Consider the following 18797-nt stretch of genomic DNA (forward strand, 5'->3'; position numbering starts at 1 on the left):
TTGGGTTAGTTATATATAAACCCCAGTTTACTGAACTCCACGCCTGTAAACTATGTAGTTCTTTTTAACTCAGGAAAACAGTGATCTTTATAGTGTATTGCTAGTACAGGCAAACATTTCTAACATTCCTCTCAATAAGTACTGGAAAACTACAGTCAAATTCTAATTAAATGTAAATGAATTATTCTATAGCTCACTTATTAAATTGGAATAAACAATAAATAAGTGTTACACAGTTATTCTAACTGGAGTAATCAAGGAGCAGACATTATTTTTGCAGGAGTAGAGAACTGGTGCTTTTACGTCTTAAATAAAAGCAAATCATGATATAGATTAATCGTTTTATTTTATCATTTGCAGACCTTTTGTGGGGGTTTTTGTGTTTGTTTGTTTGTGTTGGTTTTTTTTTTTTTTGGCGTGGATTAAAAAGATGATGGACAGAAAGCCAGAACTCACTTGTACTGAGCCACCAAACTTTCCCTGACCAGCTCAAAGCGCCGGCCGTGGCGGCCCCAGTGTGTTAACATTCGGGTCTTCTGCAACTTGACAACCCCGGAGTCCTACGGGCGCCTTCTTTGCTGGGAGGCAACCGAAGCACCGACACAACCCCCCGATCTCATAAACAAGCACAGAGGCCATGTGAGGTGAAGGCGGAATACTGAGGAGACGCAGCAAGGCGCAAGGTGCAAATTTACCCCCCAGCAGCTCTGTCCTGTCTGTTTGGAAGCCGACTTTGGTGCCGCTGCACTTCTATGTAATCTGAGCGGCCAGTTCACCCCGCCGAAACAAACACGCATACAAACAACCCCCCTCACCCTTCTCATGATTACAAAAAAAGGACCCTTACCTTGCTTGGTTGGACCCCAATACAGCGAAAGAAGACAGAACAGCCAAATTATACTCTCCACCGCCATGTACAGCCTTTGATTTCCACCAGCGGGGTAGAAGCGTGCGCCTGTATACAATCACATACACCGTAGTTTCAAGCCCTCACGGCGACATGCACACGCTGGAATCCGTTATTGTCCACGGCGCTGCGTAACGGAGTCTCTGTGTTGGTTTGGGTCTCTGTCGGGCAGCTGTCCCCGGGCTTTCCGCGCAGAACCACCGCATTAGTCGGGGCAGAGCTATCGTGTCTCTCGGCGCTTCAACGCCATGTTGCGAGCGAATGTTAAGCGTGTGTGTGCAAATGTGTGTGTGCTGCTTTTCTATCCTCATACCACACACATACACGCTTGGCCGCACACGTGCACACGTATCCCCTCACGCACGCGCCCGTTTACCAGACAGTGGCTGGCTGGTAGTCCGCTGGAGCACAGAGAAGCTGTTAGTGACACAAACACGCACACACACGCATACACGCCTTTCTCTTTTTGTTGGACTCCATGCTTTCCTCTCACCCTTGGGGGACCCGTTCATAGCAGACACGCTGCCGGCTAGAAATGCACTTGGAAATTTGTTACAACAAATGCATCTCACCCCCACGGCTGCCCGCAGTGGGGGTGATGGGAAGGGGGTCATCTAGTACAAGGATTCTGCATGTGCTGGAGCAAAATAAAGAGTCGAGAACGGTCCGGATGGGTGTCTGTGAAGACTACTAATGCGTTGCCCCCCAAAGGTAGTGATGTTTAGGAGCTCTGAACAAGAAGCTGCACAAAACGTGAGAGCAATTTAGATAACCACACATTCATTCTTAAAAGCTTTTTTGTAGCATTGTTGTGTGAAGCATGCACCTTTGTTAGTAAAGGAGATCAGGGTTTTAAGTAAAAGGGGGGGAGTGGGGGCAGGAGGGGCTCATGTGCTCCCTGAGTTTTTTAAAAAAGAGGTGGGCTGGTGAAGGGGATGGCTTCTTCTGCATCCCAATCAATCAACCAGCTGCTGCCCCCACCACTGCTCCATGTGCTGAGGGACCCACTGACTTTTGCATGTAAACACATAGCAGAAGCCAGCTGGAGCTGAGCCTACCCAGTGCAGACAAAGACTCGCCTCCTGCAGCGCCCTCAGCATCACTGATACCAGCACCATCCCCAACACTCACCAGCACTAGCAGCCAGGATGAACGCGGAGCTTTACTGAAGTTCCAGACCATATGACAAGACATTCTAGCAGAAATAACTCCCCAAGATAAAAGGAAAGTCTTGTGCTGATTTTTTTTTTATTCCACAACTTTAACATGTGCTATTAAATAAGTGTTGTTTTACTATTCTGGCTATAAATTCTTATGTTGCCTGACACAAAAAGAAACAGTGAAACAAAACCAGCCTGAGATGAAATTGTTCCTTCTGGTAATAACATATCACGTTACCAGATTTCCCGCCTCGCTGTATTCACTGACGCAGGATTGATTGGTGCTGATGAAATGGGATGGATGCAGCTCCCAGGTGTCTGATTAAAAACAAATGTCTGGGGTGTTGGATCATGAGATTGAGCCAGATAGAATTACTGTGTTCTCTGCACTTGTTGTTCAGCTCTAATTTTACTGTTTATCCTTCTTCCTCTGCTGGTGTAAAACACTGAATCCAAAATTTTGACTGTTGCCTCCACCTGATACCCCGTGGATTCAAGTTCAGTATGCAATTTGCACCTATGCAGAGGAGGAGATTTTTTTTTTTACTGCAGCACTAATGGCAAAGACAAACACAAGAAGAAAGCTTGCTTCTCAGTAATGTTTCTGAAAGCGAATATGCAGCAGCAACATTTAAAGCTCTATCCTTAATTTGTTTCCCCAAGTGTCCTCGCTTACAGTGCTTTGAAACTTTTTTGCACATTTTGTCACTCACTAACCACAAACCTCAAGGTGCAATTTACTGGGGATTGAATATGACAGACTAAGACAAAGTAGCACATAATCGCAAACAACTCAGGTCGGACAATCTGTCAACATGACTCCACTTAGTGGTGCACACCACAAACCCGCCCTTTCAAGACGAGTGGTAATCATTGTTGAAAGCAACCCAAGAGAGTATTTTTGAATGAAAGGGACAAAATAAAACAAAGTTGAAGTATTTAGAGTGCACACAAAAATCTGTTGATGCTAGAAAGGGTTAACCCAGCACCATCAGTCACACCATCAGTCAGAGTTGATGAAAAGATTGAAGGAGTTATGCAGAATTGTGCAAGGAAACCTGTGTAACTTTTACAAGAATTGAACCTGGAGCAGAAGCTCACCTTCTATCAAGACAGCAACCCTAAATGTAATCACTGCAGCTACATTTGTCAAAGCATATCATTGTGCTAAAATTGTCCAGACAAACTACAAATACACATCCAACTGAAAGATTTATAGATAAAACATCACTGCTCACAGATGCTCCCCATCTAATTTGACCTCGCATAAATTATTCTGCAAAAGATGACTGGCAAAACGTTCAACTTCTGGATGTGTACAGCCGGTAGAGACAAACCCCAAAAGATTTGCTGTTGTGTTATGCAGTCACAACAGAGGATTCTACAAAGCATTGACTCAGGGTTGAAAGCATATTCATCATGTCTCACCTTTTGTAGTAATTATATAACAGAAAACTTGTGTCCTTAAGGCTTAAGCTGTTTTGTACATAAAGGGTAAAACCTTCAATCTTTAGATGTGCAAAGCTGGTAGAGGCATAACTCAAAAGAGAAATCGTAGCAAAATGATCGTTTGGTCATTTTGCTACAATGTTTGATTCATCTACAAATAGGGAGGTTTTCTGTGAAAAATTTCGAGTTGCCATCAATAGAATAAAAAGTTTGTAGATAATTGAATCAGAGGGCTCTGCTGTACTCCTAAAGACTAACACCTGCATATGCAGTTAAAGATAATTTTGTTGAGTTTTACAGTTTTTGTTTTTTTAGATTCTTATTTGTAACAAAAGTCACAAACATTTTCAGACATTCCAGTTTACACCAGATCTAAAGATCTACTGTCGACATCTCAGGACCAAACACCTCAGTGATCCACCGGAGAATCGGATAGATCTGTGGGTCTGCTCAGCATACAGACACAAAACTTATGATTTACACACCAAACTCAAGATTCAATCAAGCTATGACTCAAGTCCAAAATAAATGAATTAAAATGTAATTAGTGGTGACTATTAAAATCCAAATGAATCTACTACTACGACCTCTACATGAGCTTAGAGTATAACACTGATTAAAGCCAGTAAAATGCTTTAAATTAGTAACTTCAGCAGGATAAAACAAAGGTTAATGATACAGCTAATGGTGATATTGATTCTATTTTCTTTCTACATTAGTTGCCTGATTATCATCCCCTTGTGTGCTTTTATCTGTTGCATTACTCAGAATAACTGCAAAATATAAACTCAGTGATTTAACACACTTCCTTTAAGAACTTTATTCCTGCAGGAATTACATCTTCTGCATGAGATTGGGCTGTCAGTTATATTAGTAGCCTGATAATATTTTCTTGTCTTTCAATATATGATGCCTTTCAATATATGATGCCTTGAAATAAATATTTTTTACAAGGAGTTTTCTCCCTGAAAACTCCTTGAATTTTCTCATATTTTATCCTGTTACTACTACAAACATAAATGTGTTTTACTTGATTTTTTTGTGAAATGCCATAATGCAGTAATCCAACAAATTAAAGTGGAAGTGAAACAAAACATGGCTGAGGAATTTCTTTCAGGCTTGGCAAGAAGTGCGCTGTCAGAGGAGCTGCCATGAATTAACAGTAGAAGAGATCCACAGCTCGGGGCAGGGGGAAAATCCGTTGTCACAATTAACTTTTAGTCGTGCGCTCCACAAATCTGGCTTGATATGCAACCGTGGCAAGGAGGAAGTCATGCTTCAAAGAAAAATTATCCCTTTCATGCATGAATTATGATCCTTTTTAATTTCTTTTTTTTTAAAGGTGATCAATTGTAATTTTCTCCAAATACAAAGTTTTTATTTGAAGAATACATCACTAGTATTGTTCTTTAGGGGTTATGATATTTTTTTTTACCTGCAAGAGTCGTCTACAGTATAAGGAGGGACTGGGTTGGTTGGCATGCTTTTTTGTCTGTCGGCCATATTGGATTTAACAAAAATAATTTCTTGCATTTGCAGCTGATGGCCAGTAGTTGATGGTGTATTTTATGATGCATTAGTGTCCACTTCAGTGGTCAGCATGCATTTATAACATAAAAATCCACAAGAAGTACAAGAAAATGGCTTTTAGATAGCTGTCCACTGTAGTGACCACTATGCATGAAACGGTTAAACAAAGTCTTGTTGGCAGTTTCTTGCCAAACGAGGTGGTGGAAAATTAACATTGCATATCGCACTGAAAAAAATGACCTTTTCCCTCAATGAAATGTGTTCCCCATGATGAAATATGTCCATGTGACGATGGATGGCGCTAAAACCATGGTAATCCCACAAGAAAACAACTTGAGCAGGACAATGACCCCAAACATGCAGCCACAGCTGTAACAGAATGGTTTAGATAAGGGGTCTGCAACCTTTACAATCCAAAGAGCCATTTTTGCCCTCAGGAGAACTAAAAATGGATACATTTACCTCTGACCAATTTTGATACTTGTGGAATATGCAGTAAAGAGAAAAAGCACAATTTTCAAGTAGTCATGTAAGTTTAAAACATAAGGACTTTTTTGAGATTCTGTTGTGGAAATTAAATGCATTTAAGAAAAAAGCAAAACTGATAAATCTGTCATGTTTAGGTGAGTGATCTGCATGTGTATATATCTTAAAAGATAGTTTTAAAAGGTTTATTAAAGAGCAGTAGCTGCGTTTCCATTACAAATGTCCGCAAATCTCTGTCCATTTTCTACTGATGTCAAAAATAAAAATGCAATTTCATATGTGATGTTTCCATTAAATTAATGAAATTAACATCACACATGAATAAGCTTGTTTACACAATAAATGTTTAAAAATCATTGAAGCAACTTATGATGTATGTTTTCTTATCTCAGTCATGGAACTAGCGCTCATCATCCATCAGCGGACATGTCGGCATCTTATCCAGGTGTTGCAACGAAAAGACCATTTTACTTGGGAGCGGCTAAGAATGCAGCATTTGGGGGAAATTGTAGTGGCGGATTTCACAGGTTTTATCACAAGGTTCAACTGACTGACAGCCAGCTCGTCAAATACACCAACCGATGATTACATGCAAGTGTGGAGAAGCAAACTCAGGCACTGTACCCTGGCAAAACATGCATTTGTTATTATATTTATATTTAAAAATCATTAGCAAATTTATTAAGACCAATTGTAGAAGGTCCATAGAGCCACTTACGACTCCACATTGATGCATATCTACGGCTTTGAAAGTATCCACTCAAAATTCATACCTAAATCAAATTTGGAATCTATGAAAAGTATTGAAAATACTTATTTACAAAAGATCACTGTCAAATCTGATTGACCTTGAGCTATTTCTCAAAAGAGATTTGTCTTAAATTTCACTTTCTACATATGCAGACCTGGCAGAGACCCACACAAAAAGGTGGTTCAACAAATCATTGCCTCATTGCTAAATACTAGTCTCTCTTCTGAAACTGTTACTTGTAACAAACAATAAAAAAAATCTCCCATTCCTTTTTTTCACTTCACAGTTATATTTAGTTTTGTATTGGTCTGTTAAATAAGTTTCCACTAAATACACTAATACAAGTTAGATTTTTATGAAATCACAAAATGTCAGAGTGAATATTTTTGCAAAGTGCTTTGTGCAGTTAAATTCTAATTTTACCTGCAAATAACAGATTTATACACTTCCTGTGCTGCAATGTTTACCATTCATTTTACAGATAAAATCCCAGAGCTTAAGAACAAATTCCTCAACAAACTCTGACTGTGGATAATGTAACATTTATGTAACGCTTTGTTTCTGAACTTGCGTCGGCGTCACAAACTTGTAGCATTCAACTAGATACACCTGACACTTAAAACTTGTCTGTTATTTTATTAAAGGGAAAAAAATAACCGAAAACAATAAGTGCTTGTGGCTGAACTGTAAATAACACATTACAGACTTGTAGACAGACAGTGACAACAGTGCCCCCATCTGGATTTCTGTGGTGTGACCACATCTCACCCAAACTGATTTCATTCCAGTCTGAAGCTGAATGCTAAAGGAGTTAAATGAATTTCTCATGAAATCTGCATTTCTTACATTTGTGTGTTGGCTTGGAACTGCTTGGTCAGCATGAAAAGATCTCCATAGAGACTAAGAAAACACCAAACACACATGGGAACAAGGTTAAATTATTCTCCTCAGGAGGACAAGGACATAGAGCTGCAAGGATACATCAAGAAGGAGTCACATAAGACTTTGGACAAAACTGATCAAGAATGACATTCATGAGTGATTGAAACTTTTTTAAAAAAATAAAATTATTACATGCGGGTTCTGAATTTTGTTTAAAAACAAAACATTTTCCACTAAGTTTTTTTTTTTCTTTTTTTTTTCTTTCCCCTCTTGTTCAAAAACCACAAACTTTAAGGTGCATTTTATTCAATTAAAGTTTTTGGCCAACATTCTAAAACATAATGTCGTGGAAGACAATCAGAGTCGATGGGGAGATGACTGGAGTTAAATACAGGACAATATAGAAGATAACCTGCTAGACATGTTGGCAAGAAAAAGGTCCCAAACATACAGCCAGAGAAAGAAAGGAGGGGTTTTGTTCAAACCTAAATTGATTTCAGCCCAGTCCCAAGACTTCTTTCTCCTTTCTTCCCCTTGATTTCTGTTCTTGTCTTTGGCTTTCTCTGTTTATTATTCATTCAGCGCTTCGGCAAACAGTTAGCATCCTGTTGTTTTATCAGGCGCTCCTCCCAGGCTGGAAACAAATCTTCAGAGTGAACCATGAAAGTTTATCTGTGTGGCATCAATGCTTCATTATCAGAATGATTGCAGGGGGGAAAGTATGACATTCCTTATCTATTCTTTGCAGACTAAAGTGGTTGTGTTCTGCTGGTGGGGTTGTTGGAGCCATGTGGCCTCATAGAGGACTATTAGTTTCTGAATGAGGCAAAAGGGAGAAGTAATCTGTTTTTGATGTCAGCGGTGTCCCTATTTGTTTTGGGGGGGAGAGGGGGGTAGAGGTCAAGCTAAAAGGATGAGCAATAAAATGAAATGAGTCAAAGAAGAGGTAAACATAAAGGACTTCACTTGAGTCATCTATATTGGAGTGTTTTTGTGTAAAGCAGAAACCCTTTCAGCTTCAAAACAGCCAATCATAAGTCAGTTGAGTCTTAATGTATTTAGATGCATCTGTAAGATAGTTTATTACATAGGATCTCCTCATAAGTGTCAGGATCATGATGTGTTCAAGACACCTCGGAAACCTAAACGATAAGCTCGTTTACTGATTTAACGCTGTAGACGCAATTTATTCATAAAACAAGCCTCATAAAATTCCGTATTTTAATGAACATGTTGCTCAATTGTGGTATTGAAAACACCACAAATTGGTTTTAAAAAAAGAGAACCTGTCTCTTCCGATAAACTGGCGCCCCAGTCTGTGCGTTCAGCACCATGGACAGGGTTCCGAACAGCGATTGGGTCAACAATTCAACGTCAAGGATTAAAGTAATCCCACCATTGGACAAAATCAAAGTGACAGCGGAGCTCTGCGCGGTGATTGGTGGAGGATTAGAATAGCCATAAATTATTACTGCTGCTACACCGTGCAGAAGATAGTAGTTATCTCCCAACAGCGAGGCCTTAGGCGGCGGTGGATTGGTATTCGCAGCGTGTTCGGGACACAGGTGAACTCACGGTATGTGTGTGTGTGTGTGTGTGTGTGTGTGTGTGTGTGTGTGTGTGTGTGTGTGTGTGTGTGTGTGTGTGTGTGTGTGTGTGTGTGTGTGAGTGTGTGTGTGTGCGTGCGTGTGTGTGTGTCTGTGAGCATATTAGACCGAGGAGCCGCTGCTCTCTGAGGTAAGCAGATTAAGTTTCCCGTTGAATCTGTAATTCCTGGCAGCTACAGCCAGCTCCCACATTTCCACCATTCGCAGTACGCAATAGCGCGTCTCATCCGCTTCCAGGTTGCGCGAGGCTGTCACCGGAATGCGCGCGCGTGCGCGCGCGTGTGTGTCTGCATGCATGATGAAAGCGGAAAGATTGAGTCGTTCACATCTTAGCAGATATTCCATCTTCCGGCAAAAGCCTGGATGGCAACCATGCTGTTCCATCCACTGTTAACCTCTTTTTTAAAAAAACTGTTAAGTGCAGCAGCTGTACGATTCACCACATTAAGTGTTAAATCATCTGAAAGTTACCCCGAAGTTCCCAGTTAAACCAACCTGAAGTTTCCTTTTGTTTGATAGGGCTGAAGGGCCTGGCGGAAGATTACTTCTTAAAGCAAACCACTACCGTGTGTCCTCATGGCTGGTCAGTGTAAATTGACATTCACAAAACATAAATAAATTCGAGTACATGTCTAACCATTGTTTAATTATTTACAGATACAGAGCCCAATTTCCCTCCTCTGCCCGGGTTTGTTCCTCTGAAGCCCTGCTTCTATCAAAACTTCGAGGAGATCCCTGAGCAGCACCGCAGCATGTGCAAGAAAATGTACAACCTGTGGATCTGTGAGTATAATCACACTTGGTGCTGGATTCACTGGCGTTTTACTGGCCTACAGCACTTTGTGAACTTAATAACGCTCCAATAACTTGTTCACATTTTTCTCATTGTGCACATGCAAACTTTTCTGTGTTTAAATGGAATTTTATGCGATTGAATAACACAAAACTGTATCATCTTAAAGTGGAAGATTAATAATAAATGGGTAAAACATTTTTCTTCTATTTACAAATATAAATCTGAAAAGTGTGGCATGTATGCAAGTGTTGGTTGTAGGCTTCTGAAAATATGTGCTTGCTGTACTATTGTTTGTATGTTTAAAATGTTATATTCCAAAACCATGTATTCTTTTACTTTGATTGCACAATTATGCCCTGCTTTGTGTTGCCACAGGAAATCCCTTTGAAATCCGACGGTGTAGTTGTAACAAAATGTGAAAAATTCAAAGGCTACAACATTTTTTGCAAGACACTTCGTATGTCTTGCGCTGCAAACTAACTCTACAAGTCATTTTTTTTCTTTCTTTCTGCAGGTTACTTTTTTCGAATAAATGCTAAACAGAAGGTATTTAATTTGTAATCGAAGCCGTTCACTTCTTTTTCTGGGCCAGATTTTAATTTGGTAAATCATGTGATATGAAACAGTAATGTGCATGTTTACCGTTTCCACGTTGTGTGTTTTTTTTTTTTTTAAGTTTCCACATTTGTTTTTATATTTTCACAGAAAATCTCAAACCAAAGAGACTTTGTGCATGGAGTTTTTTCTTTGATATTAATATTATTTAATTTGTCTTGTGTGTAAGTAGTGCGTTATTTTTTCCCCCCTAAAATCCTAAAACACTTTATTTTCTAATAGCTAAATGTGATTCCTAAACTGTTTGTCCATCCTTCATGCAATAAAAGCATCATATACTGATTATAAAAAAAGTCTAAAACCAAATCTGATTTTTACATTAGCGCAGGTTACCTCCCTATAAATTTTATTTACATTTTTCAAAACTCTTCTCTGCATGTGCATGAAGTCAATATAAGCTATTTTGTTCATGTTTCGCATTAAAAACCCGAAATGTCTCTGTGGCTCCTTTGCAGTGAACAGTGCCACCCTCGCAGTAAATTTCATCGGTTGCTTTGCTTGGATGTTTGGCGGCGGCGGAGTGACCAACTTTGGGTTATCCCTCATCTGGCTCCTGATGTTCACCCCTTGCTCCTACGTGTGTTGGTTTAGGCCCATTTACAAGGCATTCAAGTAAGTCCAGAATTTAAAATATGCAGCTTTCAAGCAATGTTCTTACTGGGTCTGATGATGAAATTGTTGCAAATCTGAAGAATTATTATAAAAGTAAATCATTCTGAATGCGACAGTGTCTTGTGTGATTTTATATTCTGGTGCCGAAATCAAGTATCTGTAAATTACAAAGGACATTTCCTCCCAAACATACACATGTGACATCTAAGTGTGCTGTTGTTCACTCTTTGCCAATAAGTGACACATCCTCATCTTTGATGGCAGCTCATTTTAATGAACATCAGCTTGAATTTATGTTAAATGTGTACATAGTTGCAAGAGAAAGTTTAAGTTAGTTGAAAAAGGTGCTTTCAATCAATCAAGAATGTGGATCCGCAGCCCCCTTTGCTGGAATTCGCATCTCTGATCCATAAAAACACTAAAACAAATTCAACTTTTATGGTACAAAAAAAAAGTATGTAGAAAAAGTTCGAATACATCCCATGTTAAGATATGCACCAGCATCTCTAAGTCCTGTTGAGGAGAAGCAATCATTTTTTATTTCTACATTTCTTTTTTGTTTACCAGGATGTGACTGAGTTCTTAATTCAAAATCCAAGACATTCTGTTGTCACTTAATGTGAAAATAGTGTGGCAGAGAATGCCAGTTCTTGTAGACATGCTCCAAAAATAGAAAAGCAAGAGAACGTACCTGTCAACTAAAGTAGATCTTCACAAGGCAGGAAAAGGCTACCACAAAAAGTGTTATTCAAAACCTGCCCATGTGTAGAGCCACATTAAATACAGCTGTGATTGATTAGTTTATCCATCTAACAAAAACCCTGAAGAATAAGGAAAAGGATGTAAAACTAATTCTTCAAACATCATTGATATAAAAATGCAATAAAGATTTTAGTGCGAGATAATGCCACTGCGTTAAAAGATCAATGAATGTGAAGGATTTTACACACGTCTCACCAAGGCTGTCGACATTCTTGGGCAATGTTTAAGATTTATATCAACCAGGAAAAAAAGAAAATAAAACCTGAAAAAATATATGGTAAAAAAAAGTGTTTTTTGTATTTTTGTTAGGACAGACAGCTCCTTCAACTTCATGCTGTTCTTCTTTGTGTTCATGGCCCAAGTTGGAATCAGCATCATCCAGAGCATCGGCATCCCAGGATGGGGAGTATGGTAGGAGTTAGAGATCTACACACATCTGGCTCACAATGAGATTTTTATTTTTTAACTTTCTCCTCCATCTGTTGTTGAACTAATTTGAAGTTGTTTCACCCATTTGAACGCTGTGTGATTAGGACCTAAGTTTCCAAATGTTCACCCCCTCCAATTTTTAAGACCACCTTGCCTTAGAGTTGCTGTGAGAAAGGATTTTTTAATTTTGCAGAAAGAAATATTAAAAAAAAGAAAACTGAACTTAGCTCCAGTACCACTGTTACCATCAGAAAATGGTCAAATATAAACACAAGTGAAGTTAATGTAAATAAAGCTAATGTGCTGCTGGCAGATAGTGAAAGAACAAAACAGAATTGCCAAATTTACAAAAAAACAAAAAAACAAAACAAAAGAAAACCAAACGTATTTACAATGAATGAAGAATTCATACCCCTTAAAAAGTTTAACACGTCACGTTACAACCACAAAATTCAACATATTTTATTGGGATTATTTGCACTACACCAACAAAATATGTGAAATGTTTGTGTGCATTGACTCAAATTAGCCAATTTGACAAAACATTTGGGGTATTTTTCTCTAACTTTTTTTTTCTTGTTCATAGAAAAATAACTTAGTCAGAGCATCAATTTTCAAGTTTTTTCCCAGACAGATGCTTAATTGTATTCAGATCTGGACTTTAAATTTGAATGTAAGAACATACTTTGATCTAAACTGCCAATAGATTTGGTTTTATGTCTTGTGTTGTCATACTGCTGGCAGGTGAACCATTTTAAACCTGGCGCAGTCTCACAGAAACTATACGTTTCATCAACGGATTCTGTTTCGTCTTGTGGTTGACGAGACGGTATCTGAAAAGGGGATGGATGCCTTGAGACGTACAATTTTACAAAGACAGTTTCCAAGAAATCGAATTCCAACATGAAAAGCAACCAAAGTCAATTTTTTTAATCCAAATGTGCCAATTGCTAAAATGTTTTATAAATTAGCGATGTCCATAAAATGTTAAACTTCATTTTGTACATATTTAAAATGACAGAGAAGTAAAAAGTCTTGACATTTTTTAAAGAATATAGAACAAAACATATAAAATCCCAAAAGGTTGAAGGTCACTTCTTTGGTCGTTGTCATATTTTATGCTTAAGGAGACTCACAGTGCCACCCAAATTAGATATACAGGGTTTTTTTTTTTTTGCCTCTCTTTGCTTCTCATAAAGATTACAATGTCAAACTCTCAGATATTGGCTCGCTATAACTTTTATGTTAGTCCTCATATTATAATTTGAGAGGTCATTAAAGAAATCCTGTAAATGTCACCTGACTCAGGCTGATGATCAGAAATGAATGTTATGACAGCCTCTATAAAGTTAGTAAATGTCACCATGTGCATCGGAACGTTCTTATCCATAAAACCTTAACTTTTTATATCTCAATACTTAAATCTATGAATATTACACCACTTAGCAGCCAGATGTTCAGCTCTGTAAGGTGGAGGAGCACCACAGAGTCCAATAAAAGACAGTTTATGTTCCCCTTTTTTTTGTCTGGATTCTCTGATGCTAATATTTAAATAATTAAATAACATTTATATCTTTTTGTTTTACAGCGGCTGGTTAGCCACCATCTCCTTCTTCAGCTATAACATTTTCATTGCTTTGGTCATGCTCATCCCAACAATCATGTTCACGGCTGTGGCCTCGCTGTCCTTCATTGCGCTCACCAAGGTAAAAGGTTTCACGGGTTCATTACTTTGTAGAGCCACATATAATAATACATAAAGAAGCCAAATAATGTATGTACTCACATGTATGAACCCCCCGGAGTCAATACCATCTAGAATCACTTTTTTTTTTGTTGCCATTTTGAACATCTTGAGAGTGATTTCTTTAGGTGTTCTCTTTTTGCAAAGATGCCAGAAGGAAAAATCTGGTTCAAGGTTTTGCGGAACATTTTGCTAACAGTTCTAAGTTGTTCGGGGTATTTCTATTTGTTTTGCATATCTGGTAGCTGTTCTGACCCCCTCCATCCTTCTTCACAAAATTGCTCAAGCTTTGTCAGATCAGATCCATCCTAAAGTTCAGTTTTGATAACATCTGACCACAGCACCCTCATCCACATGTTTGATGTGAAAGCCTTGTGGCAAGCTTATTTTATAACTGATAATAACTTTATATTTATTTAATTTATTTACTCATTTATTTGCGCCATCTTCAGTAGTTGATATTTTTATTATTGTTCTTATTTCATTGCACTTTCTTGCACAGCGATTCTAATTCTAATTCCAAGCCACTGCAGGAAACATTCCCATCATGCACAACGCTTTCCTGTATTCACAAGTCAAATTTTACCATCTTCTAATGAGGGGGCCTCCAATTATTCACTTTCCGTTTCCTCTACTTGGTTTGTCCTTGTGGCCAAATAAAAGCAGGACTAATTTTGGATTTCTTCTTGCTTCACTAACAGTTTTTCAGCCGACAAATCCTCCCATCCGAGCTGCCGCTCATCCACAGTTACCAAAGCTTTCCTAGTTACTTCTCTGATTTCAGCGGATGGTCATGCATTAGTACATTAGGAATTGTGTCATTGTGTCATTGTTATCATTTTCTAAAGGGTTGAACAATGCTTTGTGAGCAGTTCAAAGCCTGGAATAATATTTTATAATTGAACTCTGCTTTAAATTTTGACACATTATCCCTCACCGTGTTGCTCTCCTTGGTGATGCTGTTTGCTTGCTAAGGTTCTCAAAAAAAAAAAGAAGTTATTTTTCATAAGAAGCCGTATCGTTATTAATTCATAACCTCGTCTTGCCCCCAGATCCATAATTTCTATCGCGGCACTGGGGCGAGCATGTCCAAAGCTCAGGAGGAGTGGGCTACGGGAGCCTGGAAGAACCCCCACGTCCAGGCAGCGGCCCAGCAGGCCGCCATGGGGGCAGCCTCTGGAGCCATGCAGGATCAGTTCTCCAGCCCGCAGTACAGCGACAACCAGATGTAGCGGGAGACGTCAGCGATTTAATGCCAAAATGTCTCTTCAGAACATCAATACCATTTTACATCGAAAACAGAGTGGAGGAGCAGAAAAAAAGAGCAGTGAACATCTGTTGGTAGCCGTTTTTAAAAAAAATCTCCTTAAAAGGGCATTTGTATTCTTTGAAGTATTTTTAGATTTAATTTTCATAAAAATGTGTGCGTTTTTCACTCTGAAGAGGAAATAGGTTTCAGTACTGTACGTGTTGAGATGAGAGCCGTGCGCTGATTTAAAAACCTTTAGCAATAGAGATTTATATGAACAACAGTAAAAGTGAATGTACTTCTCGTGCTTTCTGTATATGGAACGTATTTTCTTATAAATATGTAAGAATCATGTATCCATGATTCATAGAGTTTATAGTATCTATAGTATTTATAGAGACATATTTAGTTTTTATTATATTTGGAATTTGCATGTAAACCAGAGATACTAATTTTGTAAACATATTTTGATGGATGATGAAAAACCTCAAACTTGTAGAACATTTACATGATCTTTAACAATAATGTTTGAAAATGCAAATGGATGTATTACAATTAAAAAAAATGTATTAATGCATCACTTTAAGTGGATTTTGTCACTGATAATCCGAACCTTGAGTTTTATTTTTGCTATTTTGTTTGGTACCAGACGATTTCAGTTATATTTCTCATCCTGAAAACATGACATTCATATCTCATGCTTAAATAAGCCTCATTATTCTGTTAAGCAAGCAGGAAACTACAGTTCCAGTTGAATGTTTATATGCATTCATAATTGGAATGAATTATAATTGGTCATTAATTTGGACTTTTACTAAGCTATTTAAACGGATGCTTTTCCAGGATGGAATAATTACATAAGACATACATTTTATTTAAGAAAATGGATAAAAGAGTCGAAATGATACATAAGAGACTACAGCATATGTACACACCCCCACTGTATAATCTCACTTAGCATGACCACACTCCTGAAGCAAACAGAAATGGTAGGATTAATTTTGATAGCTAGGTTTGTTGGATTTGAAGCAAAGTCAACAACATGGGATCAGGAACATCCAGAAGCTTAATATGAGCCTTTTATCGATCTTAAAATCAGTGTAAATCATGTGTGTTGGTCCCAATATAGTAAGATTACAAAATATAGAGGTAGTCCTCATTATTTATTACATCATCAATGTTTGTGCAATATACCTACTCTAGATAAAAGAAGAAAAAAAGCTCACAGCTAGTATGGTTGTCCTGAGGTGACGTCTTCATAAATACATCCTGCTATACTCAGATTTTCTTATTTGGTCAAAAATGTTTTCTTTTCCATGTGGTTTCACCTAAGATTAAAGTTTTCCTTTGTCATAACAAGAAATAGGTTTTTTTTGGTGGTGGGGGTCATCATGCTAATAATGTGAAGCTTTGGACAGCATCACTGGTGTTTTGGCTGCTTTCAGTTCGAGTCTCGGTTCTTCCTGAACATCTTAACCTTACATCAAACCTCCTGCCCAGACTCCCAAAAGCCACTCACCCCAGTCGCTGCAAACACTTGTGGGCAACAACTACAAGTTGATAAACCACCAATTCAAATGAACTCTGCCAAGACCAGTGGTCAAATATCCAGCTGGACTCAGGCCAGAACCTTGTAAATGACCACCAAGGACGCCTGGCTGAGATCCAACTCGTTCAGGAACACTTTAACCAAATGCATTAGACATTTAAGCCTGCGTGGATTAAAGAAAATCTGCAGCAGCTCCAAACTTTTCCACCCAGTTCTTGTTTTGGAATATAAAGATAATATGTTTTAAGCTGTTGAATTATTCCACCCTGGAAAAGTAAACGTTCAATTTGGACAACGCCAAAATGGAGCAGAGCAATTATATCTGCAGTCAGGTTTGGGGTTTAAAGATCAAATGCATATATTCTACTGCTTTTGTTTAGTTCTTGTTCTGAACTTCATCTTAGAGTTATTTTTGGACAAATAAACAGTGGAGTTAAAGAAACACTGACCCTTCTCTGTTTGCTGTATGACCACACAGGGGCGCTGATGGATCTTGTATGAAGTAAATAAATTCAGCCACCGAATTATCCTCAATAACCCTTCAGTAATACAAGAATACAGTTCATTTACCTCATGCTGCTGTAATGACAGGTCAGTCGTGGTGGTGAGCTTCCAAACAGGAAGGAATAAAGACGATATTCACCAGCACATATAGCTAAAGACAGCATTTTTACCACCACTGTCTGGGGTAACCATCATTCATCCAGGTTTTTGTTTTTTCTACGTTTGCTATTCATTGTTGTGCTCGAGTGTTTTATGATGTTTATCTCATTTCATAGGGATGCTCCTTTTTTCTGGTCATTAAAATGTGATTCATATTGTTTCCAAAACATTACACACAGAAAATGATGTTTCAGTCACACTGAAACACTGTCATTATCAGAAATCACAGAAGGCAAACGCTTACCTGTAGATGGCACTACACACCCATAATCCTGGTCCAGCGTTCCCTACAGACTGACCACCGGGGGGCAGTAGATGGCTCCTGTGTTTTTGTTTTTTTTTTTGTTTTAGAGGAAAACTCTGTACAAGAACATAGAGGATTCTGAGATACTTAGTGTGATTGGTGCCTCTCGCTTCCACTGAAGGCCTTCCTCACATGCTTCAAACAGCTCCTCTGACACACTGTAAACATAGAACGGATTAAAAACAGTCTAAATGGATTTATCGGAGTTTTTCCTTTCCCTGGTACCTACTGTGTGCCTTTCCCCAGGCTGTGAGAGATGATCGAATTACCCCGCAGAGTGGGGATGAAATTAGACCACAATATAGATGCCCAGAGGACCCACTAGCAGCCAACAACAAACTCTGTAATTGCTGCGCCCGCAGAGGCTTCTCGAGACAAGTAGTGACAGCAAAGAGTTGTGACATCGAGTAAACAGCTCCGTTTGACAAAACGCGTTAATTCAGGGTGGATCGACGCTCAGCACCTCTGTGAAATCTGTTTACAAACGTGAAAAAAAGTGGAGGAAGCGATTCACATCTATCATTATTTTACGCCTTTTAGTTGCACATTTGGATTTTAACGTGGGCTAGCTAAGGCTATGCCACAATGTTGAGCCTGTGAGTAAGCTAATAAGGTACGAGAGGGAAGGGGCTGGTCCCTCTATAGCGTGTCTTCTTTTGCGTTACCAGTTGTATTTCACAATATGCTGGATTTAAAATGAGTTTATTTATTCATCTGTCCAAACCTCAGCAATACATCCAACAGCAGAAATAAGGGAGTTGTGCACAGGAGACAAAAATGATAAGAACGTTGCAACGTCTGACATCCTCATTTGAATGTTTATGCATCCTGTTACAGTACAGACAAAAAACTTCAAGGTGTTTTTGTTTTTTTTAACAGGCCAACACAAACTTGTGTATTCCCGGGGAAATAAAAGTGGAAGGAAAATGACAAATAGCCTTAAAATTTTTCTTACAACTCGAATTTCCTTGACTCTTCTTCCCCCTCCTCCAGCTGCTCGCCTCAGGGGTTGCCTCGGCTGATTACTTGCCTCCACCTCACCCTATCCTATCCTTTGCCTCTTCAACTGTTACACTAACCAACTCCCTATCCTCCTTCGCTGTGTGCATTAATCCTGTCTGGGTTCTTCCTCTTCTCCTCCCCGCCCGACAGTGCCAACATCTTTTCCCCGGTGCACCACAGTCTCTTCTAAGAACTTTGTCCAAACCACTGAACCTTAGCTGTTCCTCTGATCTGTTTGTTTCTAATCCCGCTCATCCTGGTCACTCCCAATGAAAATCTTGGCACCTTTTCATTGTCACC

At 38.8% G+C, this 18797-nt stretch overlaps 2 protein-coding genes across 2 annotated transcripts in view; one reads left to right on the forward strand and one right to left on the reverse strand.

The window, feature by feature from the left end:
* Positions 1-971, reverse strand: part of igdcc4 (immunoglobulin superfamily, DCC subclass, member 4) — a 58400-nt gene extending 57429 nt beyond the window's left edge. Inside the window, 1 exon segment of the mRNA XM_088004149.1 lies at positions 848-971. Coding sequence (XP_087860275.1) covers positions 848-971 — 124 coding nt within the window.
* An 8377-nt stretch (positions 972-9348) lies between these two features.
* On the forward strand, positions 9349-14962 carry LOC106931125 (secretory carrier-associated membrane protein 5-like). Its single transcript, XM_015009063.2, has 6 exons — positions 9349-9355; positions 9430-9555; positions 10639-10795; positions 11867-11968; positions 13575-13692; positions 14783-14962. Exons 1-6 carry the CDS (start codon positions 9349-9351, stop codon positions 14960-14962), a joined length of 690 nt encoding a protein of 229 aa, XP_014864549.1.
* The last annotated feature ends 3835 nt before the right edge of the window (positions 14963-18797 follow it).

The sequence above is a fragment of the Poecilia mexicana genome, unplaced genomic scaffold (assembly GCF_051168715.1).
Source record: "Poecilia mexicana isolate PSO_F unplaced genomic scaffold, ASM5116871v1 scaffold_3, whole genome shotgun sequence".
Classification (NCBI taxonomy): Eukaryota; Metazoa; Chordata; class Actinopteri; order Cyprinodontiformes; family Poeciliidae; genus Poecilia; species Poecilia mexicana.